Source organism: Bacillus rossius, chromosome 12 (genome assembly GCF_032445375.1).
Source record: "Bacillus rossius redtenbacheri isolate Brsri chromosome 12, Brsri_v3, whole genome shotgun sequence".
Taxonomy (NCBI): Eukaryota; Metazoa; Arthropoda; class Insecta; order Phasmatodea; family Bacillidae; genus Bacillus; species Bacillus rossius.
Window position 1 is genome coordinate 29,384,406 of NC_086339.1, and position 19,326 is coordinate 29,403,731.

The following is a 19,326-nucleotide window of genomic DNA, read 5'->3' on the forward strand; positions in this document are numbered from 1 at the left end:
AAGTTGGATTTTCAAGTTATAAGGATGACGGATATAAATGGAAAGATGTCATTTTGGATGTAAATCTTTTTATACCACAAAGATTTCGTGTCTTTTAAAACTAAAATTTTTATCAGCACAGTATATAATTTTTTTTAATGGAATACGTGAAGATAAAAGTGACTGGTTGTTACAAATAATTTCTCCTGTGAAGATATTTGCGTTAATTATTGTTTTTGGGAAAGACTACAACTGTAACAATACGGCCAATGAACACTATAATATGGACTCTGAAAATCTCTTAATGTGTGACCTCTTCATTAACTAAAGCTAATTTTTTTAATATTAAACTTTAAATAATTTTATTGCATGTAAACGGTTTAGATCAAGTTAGCATATTTGGCGTGGGTGTGTGGGTGTGTGGGTGTGTGGGTGTGTGGGTGTGTGGGTGTGTGGGTGTGTGGGTGTGTGGGTGTGTGGGTGTGTGGGTGTGTGGGTGTGTGTGTGTGTGTGTGTGTGGGGGGGGGGAGGGGGGTAAACCGACACTCACCAACGGACAGGGGTTGTTTTCCGACAGCGTCTGCTCTTCGCGACCCGCGCAGCGAGGCAGGTCTCGCTTCCTGCGGATCTTCTCGTACTGCTGCTGGACCCAGTGCACCTGAGAACACGTCAGAACAGCGTTGCTATTGTTCATCCTCGCCTCGAGCGTACTGCCCCTTCACGGACTCCACTTGGAATGCAGAGAGCCCGCCTGGTCAGAGGTGTGCCTGGTGTTACTGAGGCGCTTCTGGCGCGCATAGGACGACTATGAAATTTCAACGGTATCCATAACATTATATGGCGGCGAAATGAAGATAAAGGTGTAATGCAAGGCCTTTGGGTGTTTTCAAGAATCTTAGCCGAGCGTTTCATATCTAGAAATTAGTCACAAAACACGTTTTTTTTTGTTGCCTTTTTCACTCCCAAAAATACTGTTTGAAAAATAAATACGGAAACAGAACATTCTTGAGTGCTTTTCGTAAACAGAAACCACTCGGATATCTTTAGCAGTTTTCAAATGGCATGGTTTCTTCAAAAAGCTCAGATTATTATTTTTACTACATGGCGCATTAATGACAGCATTATAGCAAGAAAGTAGTAATGGGTCAAACCCCAGAGATTACGGAGCATTAGCCGTCAGACGTGAAGCCGTCCCCCCCCCCCCCCCCCCATTTTTATACTGATTTTCACATACCAATATGAAGGACGTTTGTTTATATTTGTATCAGCTGTTACAGTCTGCTTTTATTAACGACTGTAGTTAGCTGTTTTGAAGAAAATTATATCAAAATATTACTGGTTAATATTTTTATATTTATTAAAAGTCCAAACGAATTTTACAAATGTAATTATATGTGTTGACATTTTACTCCAATTTAACCTCCAGTATAAGTACAGCTGATACATTTGTAAACAAACGGCTGCCATATTGGTACGTGTAGTACACTGAACTCCCTACCCCTTTTGCCTTCACACCCTCGCCTAGAATCGAACCTGATGCTCCATATGTATATTTCTATAATCTCTGTCAAATACTAATTTTATCGAATCCAAATCTCGAATCCGAACCCCAGAGAGAACATCGAATATAACCCTCGAGTCCGAATCTAGGTGTCAAGGGTTAAAAATAAAATAATGTACAAAAAGTGAAACATTATCTATGGCGTTGAAACATTATACCATTTAAATGGTCGTTTCATGAATATAGTTTCCAGAATCAATACTTATTGTAATTTTATTTATGTAATTACATATTAAAAGTACAATATCTTGGTGAATGGTAACAGCATATGTATGAAGGGAAAAAAACCTAGTAAACTTCAAAGGTAATCATCGTTGAATTTTATAATCTACTTTATTTCCTCTAATATTTTTCTTCTAATTTCTTTTTCCCCGGCGAATATCGAATCCTTAGAATATTAAAGATTTGAGGGTATTTGAGGATTTGATTGGCTCATCTCTATTGGAGGTGCCGAGACAACACAAAGTATAAATGCCCGGGTAAGAAATTGAACCCAGTATAACTGTGAACACCATTTTGTAGTGATACAGTTGTTTTCTTATAAATATGCAGATAACTGTAGTTTTAAATTAAGATTTATGTTCAATTTACATTATATATATATACATATATTAAAAGTGTTCCCAACATTTCCTGACGTGTATGATATTTTTGTCCGTCTCTAATGAACCTCGTTATCTTCGAATGTAGCCACAACAGCAAAAAAAAAATATATATATATATATATATATATATATATATATATATATATATATATATATAAATAACCGGAACGCTGGAATGAAATCAGCGGCTGAAGGAATGGGAGTTGAAGCTTGAAACTTTGTTCGTTTCAGTTTTCTCTAAAGTATTAACTGCAGGGCTCAGAACTATTTACCCTCCAACACCCCTCCTCCTGCTCCGACGGCCGGCGACACGCAAGAGAGCGAGGGAGGGTTTAGCGGCGGCTTAACGTAATTCCGGAGGCCGGAGTTCTCGCGGGAACCCGGGCAACGCTCGTTCCGGGGCACGCTCTGCGCCGCGCAGGAAAAAAAACTATATTCTGTGCTTTCACGCAATAATTTGTTTTTGGAAACTAGTTGCCAAAAAAATATACTTTATAATACTAAAAAAAAAAAAAAACCTATTTTGGAATAAATTTTTATACTTGAATTGTCATAACAAGATATAGTTTCTACTTTAAAAAATTACCTAGCCAGGAAAAAAACCGTGTAGGAACAAACATGGCGTCGAAGATGTTTACCATTTAAGTTAGTTATCTAGAACTGCGAGGAATCTTAAGTTTATTTACAATGCGCTTATTGTTTGTACGCTCCGCAAATTTACTGTAAATTTTTTTCCGCGCAGTATCACTATTAAGGTTTCGGCCTTACGAATCATCGCTGTTTTGAGTGTTTTTTTTTAATTCCGAATATCTTACTATACAAGTACATTCGTAGGAATTTCACAACAGTGAAAAGACAATCTTAAAAATTTTTCTAGCGTGTGACCACGAGAGATAAGAGAGATAAGAGCATACAATACGGAGGAAATATCTGGCTAAGAAATTTGGTTACAACTTGTATAGTGGAACATCCGGATAAATTGTCCTAGATAAAAATAAATGGCTTGAAAATACAACAGAACATGGTGGGTTAAACCGAACCTTAAAGAGCCGAATGGCGATGGCAATTTTTGAAACTAAAAGATCTAGCTAATTTTATTGGAAAAAAAAAAACAAATGAATTTTTGTTTCGTGCTTGCAGGCTTACCTGGGGAGTGCCTACAATCTGAAGATTACATCAATGAATCACGAAGGAATAAGTGCTTAGTCGTTTTAGTATTTTTGTCAACTGAATTTGACGTTATATCTTAATGATACATGGAGTTTATCAAACCAGGAACGCTTGAATCATTGTGTGCATTCTAGTCTACATTATACGCTATTGCTATAACAATTTTTTTTTAAATATGTATTCATATCATTATTATGACCTAAGATTATTTCTTCATAAAACATCCAAAAGATAGTGTAGTTAATAAAATAAAATAAATATATCTTAGGAATGACAAATTGTTACTGAAATGGTTAATTTCCCGGCTACATCAAAGTCATTAACAATAACAAGGTCGACGAGATGAGAACGAGGCACTGGCGGAATGGATGGATGTGGGGGGAAAATCGAGTATCCGAGAAAACGCCACCGGCTCACGCAACGTCCGTCATGTTTTCCACCTGGGAGAAAAATACCGGTTCCACGGGAAATTTCCTTTAGTAAAATATGGAAACATAAACGAATAGCGATTTCTGTTCAGTTCCTGTTTAGATGTAAATAAAAAACAAAAAACAATAAGATGAAATAAAATTTCCGTTCAATATGAGGTTCGACTTTGAATTTCATTTCCTAGCGTGTTCCCAACATCCGAGTGTTTTTACATGCTTTATATTAGCTTCAACTGTATGTTTGTTATGTTTGTAACCGACTCCTTTGGGTGCGATTTTGAACTACTTCAAAAGGCCAGATTTCATTCAAACTTTGTAGATTTATCGAGGACCGATGACAATACACTAATTTTATAAGATTATTCATCAGGTTTAATCACATTCATATGCACTAACGTGCGAGGTATTTTAGAGCTGATTCCGCGAATCTTCAGTTTATTACGGACACACTGAACATGAACGGAGCATTCATCTAGAGCACAGGAAATAAACAGAGCTAGCGCTCCGTCGCACGATGGTAAGGCGAGGGAAACTATTCCAAACCTCACTAAAAAAAAAACCACCGACTTTGATCCTAAAACCACTTCCTTTCCTCCTCAACACAAGATACATTTCCCCCTGCCTTCGACGGTATCCGCCGAGATTTCTCCGGTAATAAAGCATCTGTCCTTCGCTGGCCGTGAAAATAAGTCCCATCTGATGGTCTGCGAACGGGACGCGCCGCTAAACGGGGCAGATCCTGATCTCGGCTGACATTTCGGGACGGTAGATAACTGGGCAAACAAGATTGCTAGTGAATGTCAGTATCTTTCCACGATCGTTCCTCGATCGAGTGCTGGGGTTACTGTTATGGGCAATTAAAAATCTAGGGCGAACTCCACTTTCATGAACTTGAATTTGACTCGGAAAAATACTGAAGATAAGCTCAAGTGTTTCCTTAGTACAATGACATGATTTCCACACAAAAAACAAACATTGTGTTAGTAAAGTAGTTCATTGTAGAATTATTATAAGACAGAAACAATTCATTTCGTTGCTAAAGGGGCACGCATAGTCAGAGGTGTATAAGTGTGACACTCACTGGTGCTTCTAGCTCGGTATCGCCTCTAAGCGCAAGGCTCTGAACTGACGCGCAAGTCTTCTCGTCGTGCACTGAACAACTATGGGATCTGAGCGGTAACCAAAACATTACGTGGCGGGGAAATGAAGATAAAGCTGTAATGCACGTCCCTTGAGTGCTTTCAAGAATCTGTACAAGATGATTAATGCCTACAATTTATTCTGAAAACACGCATTTTAGTAATTTTTAGTCTAAACAGTTTGTAAAAAAAAAAGGGGGGGGGGAGGAAATAGAATTCAATTTCCCTCAGCGTGTTTTTGAATGCTTTTCGTAAACAGACACTACTCGGATATTTAGTGTGGCTGTTGTGCTTGTTTAATTATGTATATTATCTATTTTAAAAAAGTGAGCGAGGCTCTAATTACTCACCAGCAATGTGTAAACACGTAACCTTGGTAACGAGCAAATTAACGTGTTCTCATGTTGCAACTAAACTTACAATACGAAACTCGGACACGAAATTGAACGTATAGTGCTTAAAAATAATGCCGAGCGTAATAAACAGGGGAAAAGAATTCATTTTAAGGAGAAAAAAAAACTGTAGAGAAAATTTCTTTTTATAACTTTACTTTTGTTATGTTTAACGAGATGGTACTACAGATTTCTCACGGCTGGCCGAACAACAGGAATACCGAACTTCGTCGCATGTAAATGCTTCGCGCGTGTCCACACACACACAGTCTCGCGCCACTCAGTCGCACTCTCTCGATCCCGTCACTCCGCGTCGCGCCACTCTCGAGGGGGTCTCTCACCCTCTTCACCGATGTCGCACTTCACTTCACTCGCGGAACTCTCCCAACTCTCCGAACTCTCGGAACTGGTTGACTCACAACTACTCATTTTGACCATTCATTGCCCCACGCGACCGATCTGTGACCAACTGACGATTTCGTTTTTATTTTTCCTAACCTAAATTTAAACTAAGTGTGTTGGGGAGGGTTCCGGGTTAGGGAGGGAGACTAAGGGCCGGTTTCACCAACGTAGTTTAAGCAAATTAATCTCGATTAGTTTCAATAAAAACTCGTTTAGTCGATTGTGCGTTTCACCACATGCGTAATCTCGATTTTCCAGAGTAAAGCGAGATTTTATATTAACTGGCCAAGTTCTTCCAGTTTGCTTAACGTATGTAAACAAATGGCTCGAGCAGCTTACAATGTTATATTTGAAGAAGAAGAAGATTCGGATGGAGAAAAAAAAAAGGCCACTGCAACCAAAACAATCAGCATGAATGCCATAAAATACCTTACCTGTGCATAACGTTTCAATTCGGTTGTCGGCATGTATCTTTCTCGTCAGTTTCTTCCACGACGATTTCAGCTGGTCTGGCATTCGGTGGTATTGATTGCAAATCGAATTGAATTCGGCCGCAATAATCTCCCATTCTTTCGCCTTCTGCTTTGTGTGACAGCATCTGTACGACGATTTTCAATCACAGAGACGTGTTCCGTTACCGGATCTAATAAAACTGTCTTCTCATGTGGCGAAAGATTTCGACTTCTTTGTCGCTTTTCTTTAATTACAGCTGAAACTGCACCATTGCCAATCATGTTTATATGCGATATGACAATTTCCACGGTATTACTAATTTTAAAAAAAATAAAAACTAGTTTTTGTTTAGGTTGATGCGGCCACCATAAATTACGCTCGACCAAAAGCTGCATCTACAAGAGGGAAAAAAATACATATTCGGGTATCTTCGACAGATATTTGGGTATATTCGCTAGGTAATGGGTGTTTTTATGTGGAAGGCATTTATAAATCGAGTTTTGGAAATCTCGATTAATTTTAACTTATGTAACGATGGTGAAACACACGTCGGAATTAAACTTACGATTATTCTTCATCTAGTTTTGTAAATCTAGTTTTGTAACAAAATTAAACCTGCTTGGTGAAACCGGCCCTAAGTGCGTCTCAGGCCGAAGCCCATACGCTCTAATCATGCAGGGTATTAGCCATGCAGGAGGGGTAGCATGCATCGTGTGCTAGGAGAGGGATTGGCCAGCCATGGCAGCGATTGGCGCCATGACTAACTCCCCTCACTGACTATTCCCGACTAAAACTAGATAAGTTGGGCCCAGGTAAAACCTGAATAGACACAGGGGAAAACCCTGGGCTCTGACATGCGGGATGCAAAATTTCATGCATTAATATCAAGCAGGAGGCTTACGGGAAAACAGAAGGATGGATCTGGAAGAAGAGTTGGACAGAGTAGAAAAGAGTCTACCATGCGTGGGGGGTTTGGGAGCTTGGACATTGCTGTACGCATTGGTTTGGGTGGCACTGGTGGTTTCGGGGGCGACTTAAGTCGTTTCCCGCCGGGCTGCCAGCCATGACAAACTGACGACTGTTACAAACTGACTTTATGTCTTTCTCAGCGTCGTGTTTTGTAAGCTGCCAGTGTTCTAAAGTGGTGAATTTCTAGGTTATGTAACAAACGGGGGGGGGGGGGGGGGGGGGGTGTTGGTGAGCAAGTCTTCCAGCCTATCAGCAAACACGGCCGACGTATCAGAAAAGAAGAGAGGAAAAAAAAAAATAATTTCCCTCCGCGCTTTAAATCGCGGCCGTATCCTCCTAGTCTTACACGTGCCATTTATCCCGGCCGCGCCGGTCCATAAAGGTTCTTGGGAGGTTGAGAAAGAAAGGTGATGGGTGAGGGGTGAGGGGTGAGGTTCCCCGCAGCCGGCGCGCGAGCGGGCAATAAGGCACGTTGCGATGCGCGCGCGTTACCGCCCTAAGGCACGATACTTCAGAATACAGAGCGGGCCTCCCCGCCCAGGCCGGAGGATGGGTCAGGCGGGGAGCGGGGGGTGGGTAAGCACCTACACTAGGGCCGCCCCGACTTGAGGAGAAACCTTGAGATTCGCCGACATTGAGCCAGACGCCCCAACACTCGCTCTGCCAACTTCAACATCACATTCCGTGGGAATTATTAATTTTTTTAAGATATTAAAAGTATGTAAAATGTCGCTGGCATACCCCCTTCCAACCTTTCGTTTTACTTACCATCATCTAGACGTTAAAAAAAAAAAGGTCTTTGGGAATTATTTTAATACATCGTCGGCTTACTATCAGAAGCTTTTAAGTGTAATACCCAAATTTTTACAGGAGAGGGGAAAAAAAAAAACATTTTGTTCGGGATATAATGGAAAATACAGATATGGTGTGATAAATAAAAAATGTCAAAATAAAGCGATATTTAATTAAATGATTTATTAATTTTTTAAGGCAACTAATAGGAAAATGACTTGAGTTTAAGTCTCAACGAATATTTAAACAACAATGGAATCGTGGAAGGCTAGTAGTTACAAATGTAAAATGCCTAAACTAATGTTGATATTAATTTTGTTAAGTAAAGTAATTTATCTGTAAAAAGAAATTATATGAGTAAAACATTTTAAATATCTAAAAAATGTACGAATATTGATGTGATTCTAACTTCTCGATATGTAAATTTTAATTAATGGATAAAAATCATAATTTTAATATTTTTCCATCTATCAATGCCATATGTATATATATATGTTTAAATACCTACTATTAAAATCCAAAGTTAGATCTTAATCAGTCAAATAACAAACTTTGACTGTATGGCAGGATTTTAAATCATACAACTTTATTCGAAGGATAAATTGAAATTAAAAAAATCGTCCATTATTACTCTCAAACAGTATTGTCCAATATAGCTGGAGACGAAAATTTTACAGTGTTAACAGTCATTTATAAATTATACACGGGTGTTCGTAAATTTAAGAACATATTTGTAAATTTACGGGTTCTGAGTTTACTTATTTCGTGAATTCAATGTGAAAATGTTCGCGTGTGTGATTTGGAAGTTTGGCCGCAAACAGAAGAACTTTTGAGATACGTTTCAATTTAAACTTTTAATTTTAGAGCCGTGTTTTTACCCCATGTTTTCCGTGAACTATGGTCTCTCTGTTCCCGACTTTTCCTTCTAATTGGAATACTTGAGAAAACAAAGTTAATAAGGGAGGCGTGATGTAATGTCCCCAATAGACAAGCCAACTATGTTACGCCCTCTAAACTTTGTTTGCTCACATGTCCTTTTGCCTTCATCCTTCGCCTTGTTCAAGTCCACGGCTTGCGGCTCGCGGGAGTGGCTGGTTCCTAACTTCACAACCGACAATCTCAGCAGCGATTACTTCAAGGATGTTCGCTGTTGACGCATGCTATAAATTTTCATCAGCGAGATTTTTCAGTCTTCATTTTTAATGGTATTATTTAAATTGTGGTAACCTAATGCAGTCCAATAACTATCTACAATGTTAAAAATTTTCTCCTCAAATTTTACGTAGGACGCTGGTTACAAATTATCCAGGGACCTTAAAAAAAAAATTTACGGGCAAGAAGTTCACTTACTTTGAATGTGAACCTACAAGAATAATCTTGGTATATTAGACAAACATTTAAAAACTGGTTAAGACTCGTGTGAAAACAAACTTATTTCTACCTTGTGTGCGTCTACCCAGTTTATACAGAAAAACAGAATTTGGAAGTTAAAATACGGCGCAGTCTATACTAAGATCCAGTCCATGTGAAATTACAAAGAATTCTTCGTTTATTTGAGGTGAATTTTTTATTGAAAAGTCCGTAAATTTACTGTAATTTTTAACACTTTAGATAATTTTCTTAAATAAAATATATTTATTTTCAAGACTGAGCCACGCGACGGGGTAAATTTCATCGACGTTTCGATCTGCACTGCAGCAGCAGGCATCTTCAGGGTTGAGAAATACACACTGATTTTCTCAACTCTGTCGATTATTGCTGCAATGCAGAGTGAAACATCCCTACATTACACCACTTCGACGCGGTTAAAACTTGGAAACTAAGACAGTTTATTATACAACGCCCACGAAATTCAGCTATATACTTTAATTTTCTTTAATACAACACATCGAAAATTAAAACCTGAAAATCTGTTAGTCTGAAAAAAAAAAAAGGATTTTGAAAACATTTTTCACTTCAAAGGATTAAAAAAACATGCAATGCAACCAACTTCTTAAAAAAAAGACTGTGTAGAAATTATAAGTACACTAAAATAGTTCAATTATTTGAATAGTGTGTAAAATTCATTTCCATAAGCACTTATACTTTTAGCCGTTCCTGGTTCGATTCTCCTATTGTTGATTCCGTTGATGCGCCATTAGCATCTCCTCACTTTTAGTCGTCTCTGAGGATCACAGTGTGGACGAGACTTTAAGTTCGATACATTTACATTTCACTTTCAGTTACCACACTGAACTCGATCTGTGTACAGAATCTACACGACCTTTTGAATATAGTAGGGGAGCCCACGATGCTAAATGGGGATTTGCTCGAGCGTCGTAGAGACCTATTGGGTTGCAAAGCTTAGATGATAAGAAGAAAAAAATGTTATATGATATACCTTTTCATCGGTGGGGGAAGCGGCTATAGAATTTTAAATATATAAAAAAAAAAACTGTTGTATGGACATCCTCGAGCGCGTCTGATATTGATAGCATCAATGCCCTACGTATTTTTAATAATGTACGTATGTTAATCTGATCGTTTGCATGATGCGGGTGGTTGTATGCAAGGGTTGAAAATGAAAAAAAAAAAAAAAAAAAATGTAATCGAGCGCGTCAGATTTTTATCATCCTCATAAGAAATTTTCTAGTTTTAATTGATCGAACCAAAAATTTCGGAGTAATCCCCAAAAAACACTTTTTCGGGTTTCTTTCGTTCACGATATCTCTCGGACGAATCAACCGATTTTGACCAGCTTGGTGGCGATCGACGTGGTTTTTCAAACTCAAAGGCGGATTAGTTTTTGAAGTTGATTGATAAAGCCGTTTAAAAGTTATTCCAAAAAAACCACTTTCAAAAATAAATTTTTTCTTATTTTTTTTTGTTGAGATTTTTCAAAAATTCTCAAAATCTATCAGTCCGAATCGGTTCAATTTCAAAGGAAATCTAATTTTGAGGGAACTCTTTAGAACGCCGTTTAGTAGATTCCGATCGGTTTAGTCATTTAAAAGTTATAAGCGAGTCACATAGTCACACACACACACATAGTGACTATACAGACATAGTGACAACATCGCGGGGGTAGTCAGGGAAGCTTCATATGACCTTAAAACGTCGAGATGTGATGAAAACTCAATTTTCGCAAAAAGGGCTAAAACCAATAACTTCCCGAATTGTTTAACATTTTTAATTGTTCTTAGCGGGAAGTTAAAATTTTTTTTTTAAATTTTTTTAAATCATTGAACGTAATTAATTGAAAAGCCCAGGAAATAGCATGCAAATAAATAAGTGTATGCTTTTTTAGTAGAATACATGTATTTATAAAAAAAGCCAGAGTGGGGACGGAGTGAGAGAGTAAAAGATAGATAAAGAGTGAGAGAGGAATAGAAACGCGGAGAAGGAAATGTAGGCATCACGCAGCTGCACGCATTTAACTTTATCGACGAATTTTTGTTATTTCGGCTTGCGGAAATCGTCAGATTATACATTTTTCATTATTCTTGAATTATTTCCTTCAAAATAAACAAAAAAATTTAGCTACGCTCGAGAATGTCGAGATGACGTTTTTTTTTTTTACAACTTTGCTGCCCTCCCCTTTCTTTACGTCACTCTCAAATTGTCAGATTAGTGGAATATACACTTTTTAGGATGTAATTAACTCACCCTACCTTAATCTGACGCGCTCGAGAATTTCTGATGGTCAATTTTTTTTTACTAATCTGATCCTGTATCCTTCACGGGCGGCCTTATATATGGGCCTCATGTTTGGTGGAGGTACTTAACCGGGTACAAGGTATCCTCCTGTATATTAATCTGCCGCGCTTTAGTAAATCCCGAAATCCCCGCTTGGGCTCCCCTACTAATGCAATCGCTGGGTTACAAGAAACATCTGGTAACTTTCAGAATAGGCACGAAGCACTTGACTGTAAAAATGAGAACAATTTTTTTTTTTTTTAAATTTTCATGTCTGAAACATTCATAGCAAATAACAAATCTTTTCACTTGTTGCGTTCTCCTGGAAACTTAAAGAGTTAGTTGTATTCGTCTTGGTTAATAGAAAACTAAACACCAGATTGCCGAAGCTTCAATGACCTCACGGACATTTTTGACTGTGTTAAAATGCCTCCAACAAAAGGCTAGCTCGTTGGTTCGTAAGTTTAGGGGCGTGGGCAGAGTAAGGGCGTATCCAGCTAAAAACTTTATGAAAAAGGGAATTCAGCCAGAGTGTCTTATGAATTCTCTCATATGAAATATTTTCTCTATTATATGTCGTACTTAGTTTCTTTCAAAGTCGTGTTACCAACAACCTAAATTTTATTATTATTTTTCCAAAAATTGTACGTACATATACATAATACACCTCTTACCGTACACATTAAACTAAACGCATATAAAAACACAACTACATCTCAATACCATTTAAATGCCATAAAATAACTTTCATTTCTAGGCTTTATGGCAGAAATCGTTTACTGTCAATATTTCTCTGGTAAATATAAAATTTAAGCAAAAAAAATACTTTGTCATTTAATTTACTCTATAATGATGCGAAACACGAATCCTCGCTTTCATGTTCACTATTACAATCACAAACACACATTATTTCTCTACGCTGCACCGTTATATATACATACATATATTTATATGTACATATGAGTATATATATGTATATGAGTGTTTGATTTTGACTGACTAACTTCAACTGCACTTTCATCACTACGAACTAAGAGTTGAAAGCATAACACGACTAACATTTTAAGGTGCTGCCTAAGACTGGTATAGGCACGTCTTTGAAGTTGTGGCTGAACAACATTTTTAAAAGTAAATAGTACACAAAGTAATTGAGATCGAACACTGGTAGCATAGATTACGTTCAATTGAATGAATTTCTACAACCACCACGATTTTGGTCACTGTCACAGAATAACTTTACTTAAAAGTAGAAGGGAGTAGTAACAAGTCTGAAGTATGAAGGCGTTATCCCCAATTTTTTTCAATGAAATAATTTTGCTATAGCGACAAAATTCTCGGTTGTAGATCTTCATTCGATTAAATATAATGCTGACGTTCAGTGCTCTATCTTTAATACTTTCTCTATCATTTACAATAAAAATGTTTTTAAGCCCCAACTTGTTCAAAGACGCATACATGCCTTAGGAATCGCGTAAGACCATAAGTAGTATTATGCTTTCATCTTATTTTGTCGTGATACTCATATATATAATTTATATAGGCCTAAGAGGGCTAATTAAAGCAAATAATTAATTTATTTAGAAAAGTATTTTTTTACAGAGTGAATAGTCATTGTTACCCGATTAAAAATTGTTGCCGAATAATTCGTGCGAAAAAAAAAAATGTTTTCTTCCCCCCGCCAAAATTATTGGATATCGATTTTATTTCGAACTGTTATCAATAGAGTAGGATTATTTATAATTGCTTGGTAAACATCTTTAGTCACGGTATCTAATAATTTAGTGCGATTTAAAAAAAAAGCTCGTAACTCGAACACTATGTGCGACACATTTAAATGTTAGTGTTTAGATAGCGAGCCCAAGCGCGGCTCCAGAAGGGGGGGGGGGGGCCGGTGGGGGTGATAGCCCCTCCCGAGACCAATTTTATTGATTGGTGTATGTTTATGTTTACTTAAATATTTAATTTCACATGTTAAACTTTTATCTCATCAAAAGTTGCATGGAGCTGCTAAGGCCCTGTATTTGAAACTTGTAATTTGTAAGTAAATATTCCGAGGCAAATATCTGACCACTTTCATTTTTTTTTTTGCAACTACGACCTTTCTTTGTGCGATAGCCCCTCCCGAAGCCGCCATTGAGCGAGCCGTGATGGACCGGGTTGTCTGTGCGACGACCCCGGACACCCGGAGGGAGGAGGGGGCTGACCTCCGGCTCGGCGGTCAGGCGGTCCAGGTGCGGCTGGCTGGGCGCCGCTGACCTCTTGTGCACGCGGCGGTGCTCCAGCAGGAAGTAGCCCGGCAGCTGGCCGATCTGCGGGCAACCACGCCGCCCGGGTCATCCTCGAACATCATCACTGTACACACACGCGTGATGACGTCTTGTAAATCGATGAACGCCGGCTGCACCTCACGGAAAAAAAAGGCATGGCACCATTGACACACACCTTTCCTGCCCGAGCCGAGCGTGCAAAGAACCGGCCAACAAACCGTGCGAGAAAATCTTATATAATATCAAACAGGTTAAAGGCGGGCTTTTTAAAACTAATTGTACGTGATTATATTCAAACAAATAATTATTAAAAATTAAATTTTTCAAAAAACTTTAAATAATATTTGAAAAGTATGCAATTTTTTAATCAATGTTTTCTTTATGACGTTATCACGTAAAATTATCGTCCGTAAACCGACTTTACAGACAACCCACCCCCCTTTTTTTTCTTTTCGTATTACCAATTTTTTGCCTGTCAAATCAAAATGGCGACTATAGCCGCGGAAGGGGGAGTCACTGCCGCGCTTGAAGCTCTTTTGAAGTCGCGACACGAGAGCGCGCTCAGACATCGTTCATGTGTCTCCCGCAGCTGCGGATCCAGGAGAACTTGTAGGGCAGGGGAAGGGGACGTCGTATTCATAAACTGATGTCTGTCCCAGTTCCCCCCCCCCCCCCCCCAGAAAAAATAATAAGTATTTTATCCAGTGCAAGTTGATGTCAGAAGGGGAAGAGTAGGGTTGGCCATTTGAGTCCTCAACCTTTCCCTCCCTTCGCGAATTCGCATCTCTGCACGTACATAACATAGCCTGTCTCATGTAACTTGTCTCACATTTAATGACAGCTATCAAAAGTAGCACAAATGGTCTGTGTTTCCTTTTTTTGTCCTGCCACTGTTGTCAGTGCTCGTTAACAAGCATCGTGTGTTTCTTTGCAAGTAACAGTTGGGTGCCACGTGTAATACTTTTGAGAACAGTCCGATTTGAGACTAGTTAAATGGCACAAACTATACCACACGCAAGTCTTCTACACATAAAAAAAATCTGTACCTTTGCAAGAGATTCTTTTGGAACCCAGTTGCCAAGAAATATATTGTAACTTTGTACAACATATGGTTATGGTTATTTTTGGATATGCCAATTTTCGAGATAATACTAAGTATTTCTTACAAGAATTGGTGCACAATTTTTTTTTAATTTTAACTGATGTTTCACTGAAGCATAATTTTTTTTCAAACCATGGAATAAGTAATACAATATTCAATAATTTTATTTTATCATGATTGTTACGTGCCTCTTAATACTGAAAAGTTATCTAGAAAACGGTTTAGTAATAACATTAACTATTAGAGGTACTGTGACAACACAGAGCATAAACGCCCGGGTGATAATCCGAAGTCCGAACCCAGTATTACCGCGAACACTATTTTGTAGTGATACAGGTGTTTTCATGTAAATGCACAGATTTACAAATACCCGTATCACCAGAGTTCATGTGGTCGACCACAGGAGCAGGTCTCATTTCCAGCATTTGGTACTCTGAGCACCAACATGTATCAACATGTTGAACTACCTCTAGTTCAGGCATATTCAACTGCTTCATGAGTGTGTGTAGTCTTTACCTATAGTATGAATGCTTCTTCTGTCCTGCCCTTACTAAGAAGCGTGGTTGTACCCAGGCAATAACTTTTGCTGTTTTCAATTGCAATTTGAAGGGTATGAGCAAAACACGGTCTTAAACCATCTTTAAATAATGACACAGAAGCCTGTTAAAAATTATTATTTGTGTTTCATTTAAAAAAAAAAATTACAAAGTAAGAGAACGACTGAGGGTCATGAGTGACAGTGGTTTTCCCTAGTTTCGGGCGAAGGGAAGCAAAACAACCGGAGGAAATCCATCGCGCAAGTAAAATTCGGACGATCGCGAACAGATATCTATGATTCCGTACCGAAACATTGAAGGGTGACGAACGCGCATCTTCTGATGCCGCCTGAACCACTCATAAAACTCATGATCACACGGGCTATTTCTCACAAGAGTTCGGTGGTGTGGATGCCTTGAAGATAAAATATTTAACAAATGGTTGCGGGGCCGCCCCTCACGTTAGAAACGAAACATCTTCACAATTAGAGCGACAGGAAATGTGCAGGGCGCACAAACACCTGGGAAACGCGCACGAGTGAGCCAGTGTACTAGCGTACAGGCAGGGTGTGTAAGAAATGTGCGTAAGTATGTGAGTGAGCAATTATGAAAGTGAGCGAGTATGCCATAATGCAATCTTGCCACTGAGCGCGGCTGCTGCCGTCTTGTGTTTTCGGCGAGTTATTCAACAGGCAGCTAATGAAGTACGCAAAGAATGCTCAGACTGGAGGTTCGCAATCATAACAAACATGACGACCTGAACACCCGCTGAGAGTCTTAAAGGTGCGATTCCTATGAAGCGTCTGTCGCCGTCCGGTTCTGGCATTGAAAGGATGAGTTGGCGCGGTTTGTTGCTTTATGTAATGTCAGGAGAAGTTGAAGATGGATAAGATCTACTGCAATCATGCGAAGGGGAATGCTGAAACAACACTGTTCTTCAAAATAATGACCATGGAAGGTTGTTTTTAAACTTCTGACCAATCGACGAAGCATTTCGATTACATCCAAACACGATGAAACCATCCTCTCGCAGAGTTGCGACTACTGACGGTTGCCAAAGTGTGAACAGTACCTTTCCTTCGTCTACATCGCTCTCCGAGCAGCTACACTGCCCTGGCGACTGACGCCTCATGGGAAACACTTCCGTAACACTTCCCTGAAGCAGTGCCTCTGCATCACACGCTGCATAGGAATACTACCTTTACGGAAGCCTGACTCTCTACTTTATTGCCTCTGAGAGTTACCCCCTTTTTTTTAATCGTGACCCTTTTTTCGTTGCGCATTGATGACGTAATTACTTCTGACAACCCTACCGGCCGCCAAAAAAGGACATATTGTAAACTAATATTTTACATATCGAATTCTAAAACAAAGCTGTATATAGTTTTTTTTTTTTTTTTTAACACTATCTGTTTGAAATTCTAGCACAAAACCTTTAGCCAGAGGTCACGTTTTACGGCAAGTTACGGCGCATGTTGTGCGCCCCAGCTAATATTAATTTAGAGTTGGCCCCCAGCGCGCGTGTAACGTACTCCGTGCTAATGAGTACCCTCACCCCGCCCTTCCCCCAGGGCGTCGTTGGGGACTAGCGCGGAGGTGCGGCGAGTAGCGAGTAGTGACATTAATAGCGCGAGCTGCACTTCCACGGCCCCCCACCGCACAGCAGCGTGACACTAGTCGCTCTCGGCAGGGTGACTCGTCGGTCCGTGCAGAGGCGCGTCATAGCTCCTCATTAGCTGCGGCCCTGCGTTCTCACTGCATCCTTTGAATATATATACTGTATAGAAGTCGCGAGTGGATAGGATTTACTCTACGTTTTTCAGAAGCGTATAATGAGCAGCTTGGGAACTTCACCGCTGCAGTGCGCTGCCGTAACGCCCTGTATCGTCTTAGTTGTTATTTACACGTTAGAGCGCAGCACTGTCGCCCGCTGTCATTCCCCCCCCCCCCCACCCATCATTCACTGCAGCTCGAGGTCGTTCAACGGGAGGGGGGAAGGGGTGTTTGAAGAGTTTGACACTTGTCCGCTAGGGACCACCACAAGTCGATGCCCTAGAGATGGTGGCGATTGCGGCGGTGAATTAACCAACTACCTCAAAACCGTATTAGAAATTTTAACCTGGGCTGGCGACTTCTATACAGTATATATATATATATTTATTCAAAGCTGCATCTCACACTCGCGGAATGAAAAGGGGAACTATTATTTTGTGCAGTCACGTGCGGTGGGATCGTGCCACCCGCGCGAAAGTTTGACCCTCCTTGGGAGCAAGAGTGTGAGGACAGATTGTTGACCGCGGGTGTTGCTGGAGTAAAGCAACAGGGCGGTAACATCACCATTCATAAGTCTGATTCGCTTTTTGCTAAAATCCGAATCTGGATTTCGATCCTCAAAAGAATTCGACGGATCCGATTCCAGATTTCCAGAGTAAGGAATAATTTAAACAGACGTTGTTATTCTCAAGAGTAAAAAAAAATTATTGTCTGTAAAGTCGGTTTACGGACGATAGTTTAACGTAACAACGTCGTAAAAAATCATTGATGAAATTATTGCATACTTTTATGAATAAAATTAAATCATTTTTATTGAATTATCACTATTTTGTATGGATACAAAGAAGGAGTGAAATGAAATCTACTATTTAATTGATAAATTTACTTTTATTTGCACTCATTAATTCAAATATGTTTATTACTTTAACGAATAGATTATTTTAACTATAACTTTTATACGTGTTTGCTATTTAACTTCTTCCAATCTGTGTTATTCTGTTAAGGATAGGACGATGATAGGAAAAGTAGGAAAATAATGGGAGTGTTTCAAGTTTAATGGGCCTCGAAAAAGTCAAATCGATGGTTGTTCCAACCGAGTGGAAGAGAGATAGATGTGGCGTAAGCGTACAATGAGCGTAACGGGAAACATCGTAACGGGACAATGTGCGTAACGGGACATTTTTTTGTGCGTACAGCCGGCGTTCTTCGATTTATTAGACTTTGTCACGTCAAAAAATAAATTTTATTCATTCTTGCAATGGATAATATTGAATTAAAACTTTTTTTTATTTAGGCATACGTCATTGCTGGTTTGCACTGTATGTGAATTATGAATGCACAATCACACAGAAATGCAAGTCTGAATTGGCCGATGTCAAATGTTGAATGTGTAGACAGCACAAAGAATTCAGTCGTAGTAATTAGTGAGAAAAAAATATCTTTGCACATACTCTAGAAGCACCAGCGAGCGTCGCACTTATCATCCCGCCTCACCGACACAAATACTCCCTCCCATGACTAGGTCAAAATTAAATTCAAATTTGGAATCATTGGCACAAGTTTTGTTTAGTTTTCTTTCGTCCTCATCATACGGCATACGCGATTGCGGTTACCGTTACCGCTGATAGCTAAGCACTTAGAGTAAGAAATACGTAGCTAATACGTAGCCAATGCTGCTCTAATTTCAATTTCGTCTGCGTATGCTGGTACGAAATAAGATATCAGCACAATAATTTGTTGTTATCAGTCGTATTAACTGCTTCACATTTATGACGTTACGCTAATTATAAGGCGGGTTTAAAGTTTAAACTTAATCTGATGTCACGATAAAAAAACAAACACCATTAATTTTCGTCTCGTAACCGGTAGTAGAGGCCGTAATCCTTCACCACAATAAAGTGATGTGGCATGATTTCGGTATGAAATTTAAGATCAAGCCCCGGGCTCACTCACCATGCTGATTTTTAAAAATTTACATTTGCTCACATCTATTATTTAAAGTGTATTTCTGAAACGGCCACACCGTACCTCCCTTGAATTTGTTGTTCAGTCACTCATATTTTCCACCGATATTCAGTAAGTA

At 39.2% G+C, this 19,326-nt stretch overlaps 1 protein-coding gene across 2 annotated transcripts in view; it reads right to left on the reverse strand.

The window, feature by feature from the left end:
• Nucleotides 1–19,326, reverse strand: part of LOC134537782 (ADP-ribosylation factor-like protein 2-binding protein) — a 112,543-nt gene that overhangs the window by 82,447 nt on the left and 10,770 nt on the right. The window contains exons 2-3 of one of the 2 annotated variants that reach the window (XM_063378579.1): nucleotides 13,770–13,874; nucleotides 530–637 (exon numbers count right to left, since the gene is read on the reverse strand). In XM_063378579.1, coding sequence (XP_063234649.1) covers nucleotides 530–637; nucleotides 13,770–13,874 — 213 coding nt within the window. The remainder of the gene's footprint in view (nucleotides 1–529; nucleotides 638–13,769; nucleotides 13,875–19,326) is intronic. The other variant, XM_063378581.1, reaches the window with a different exon arrangement.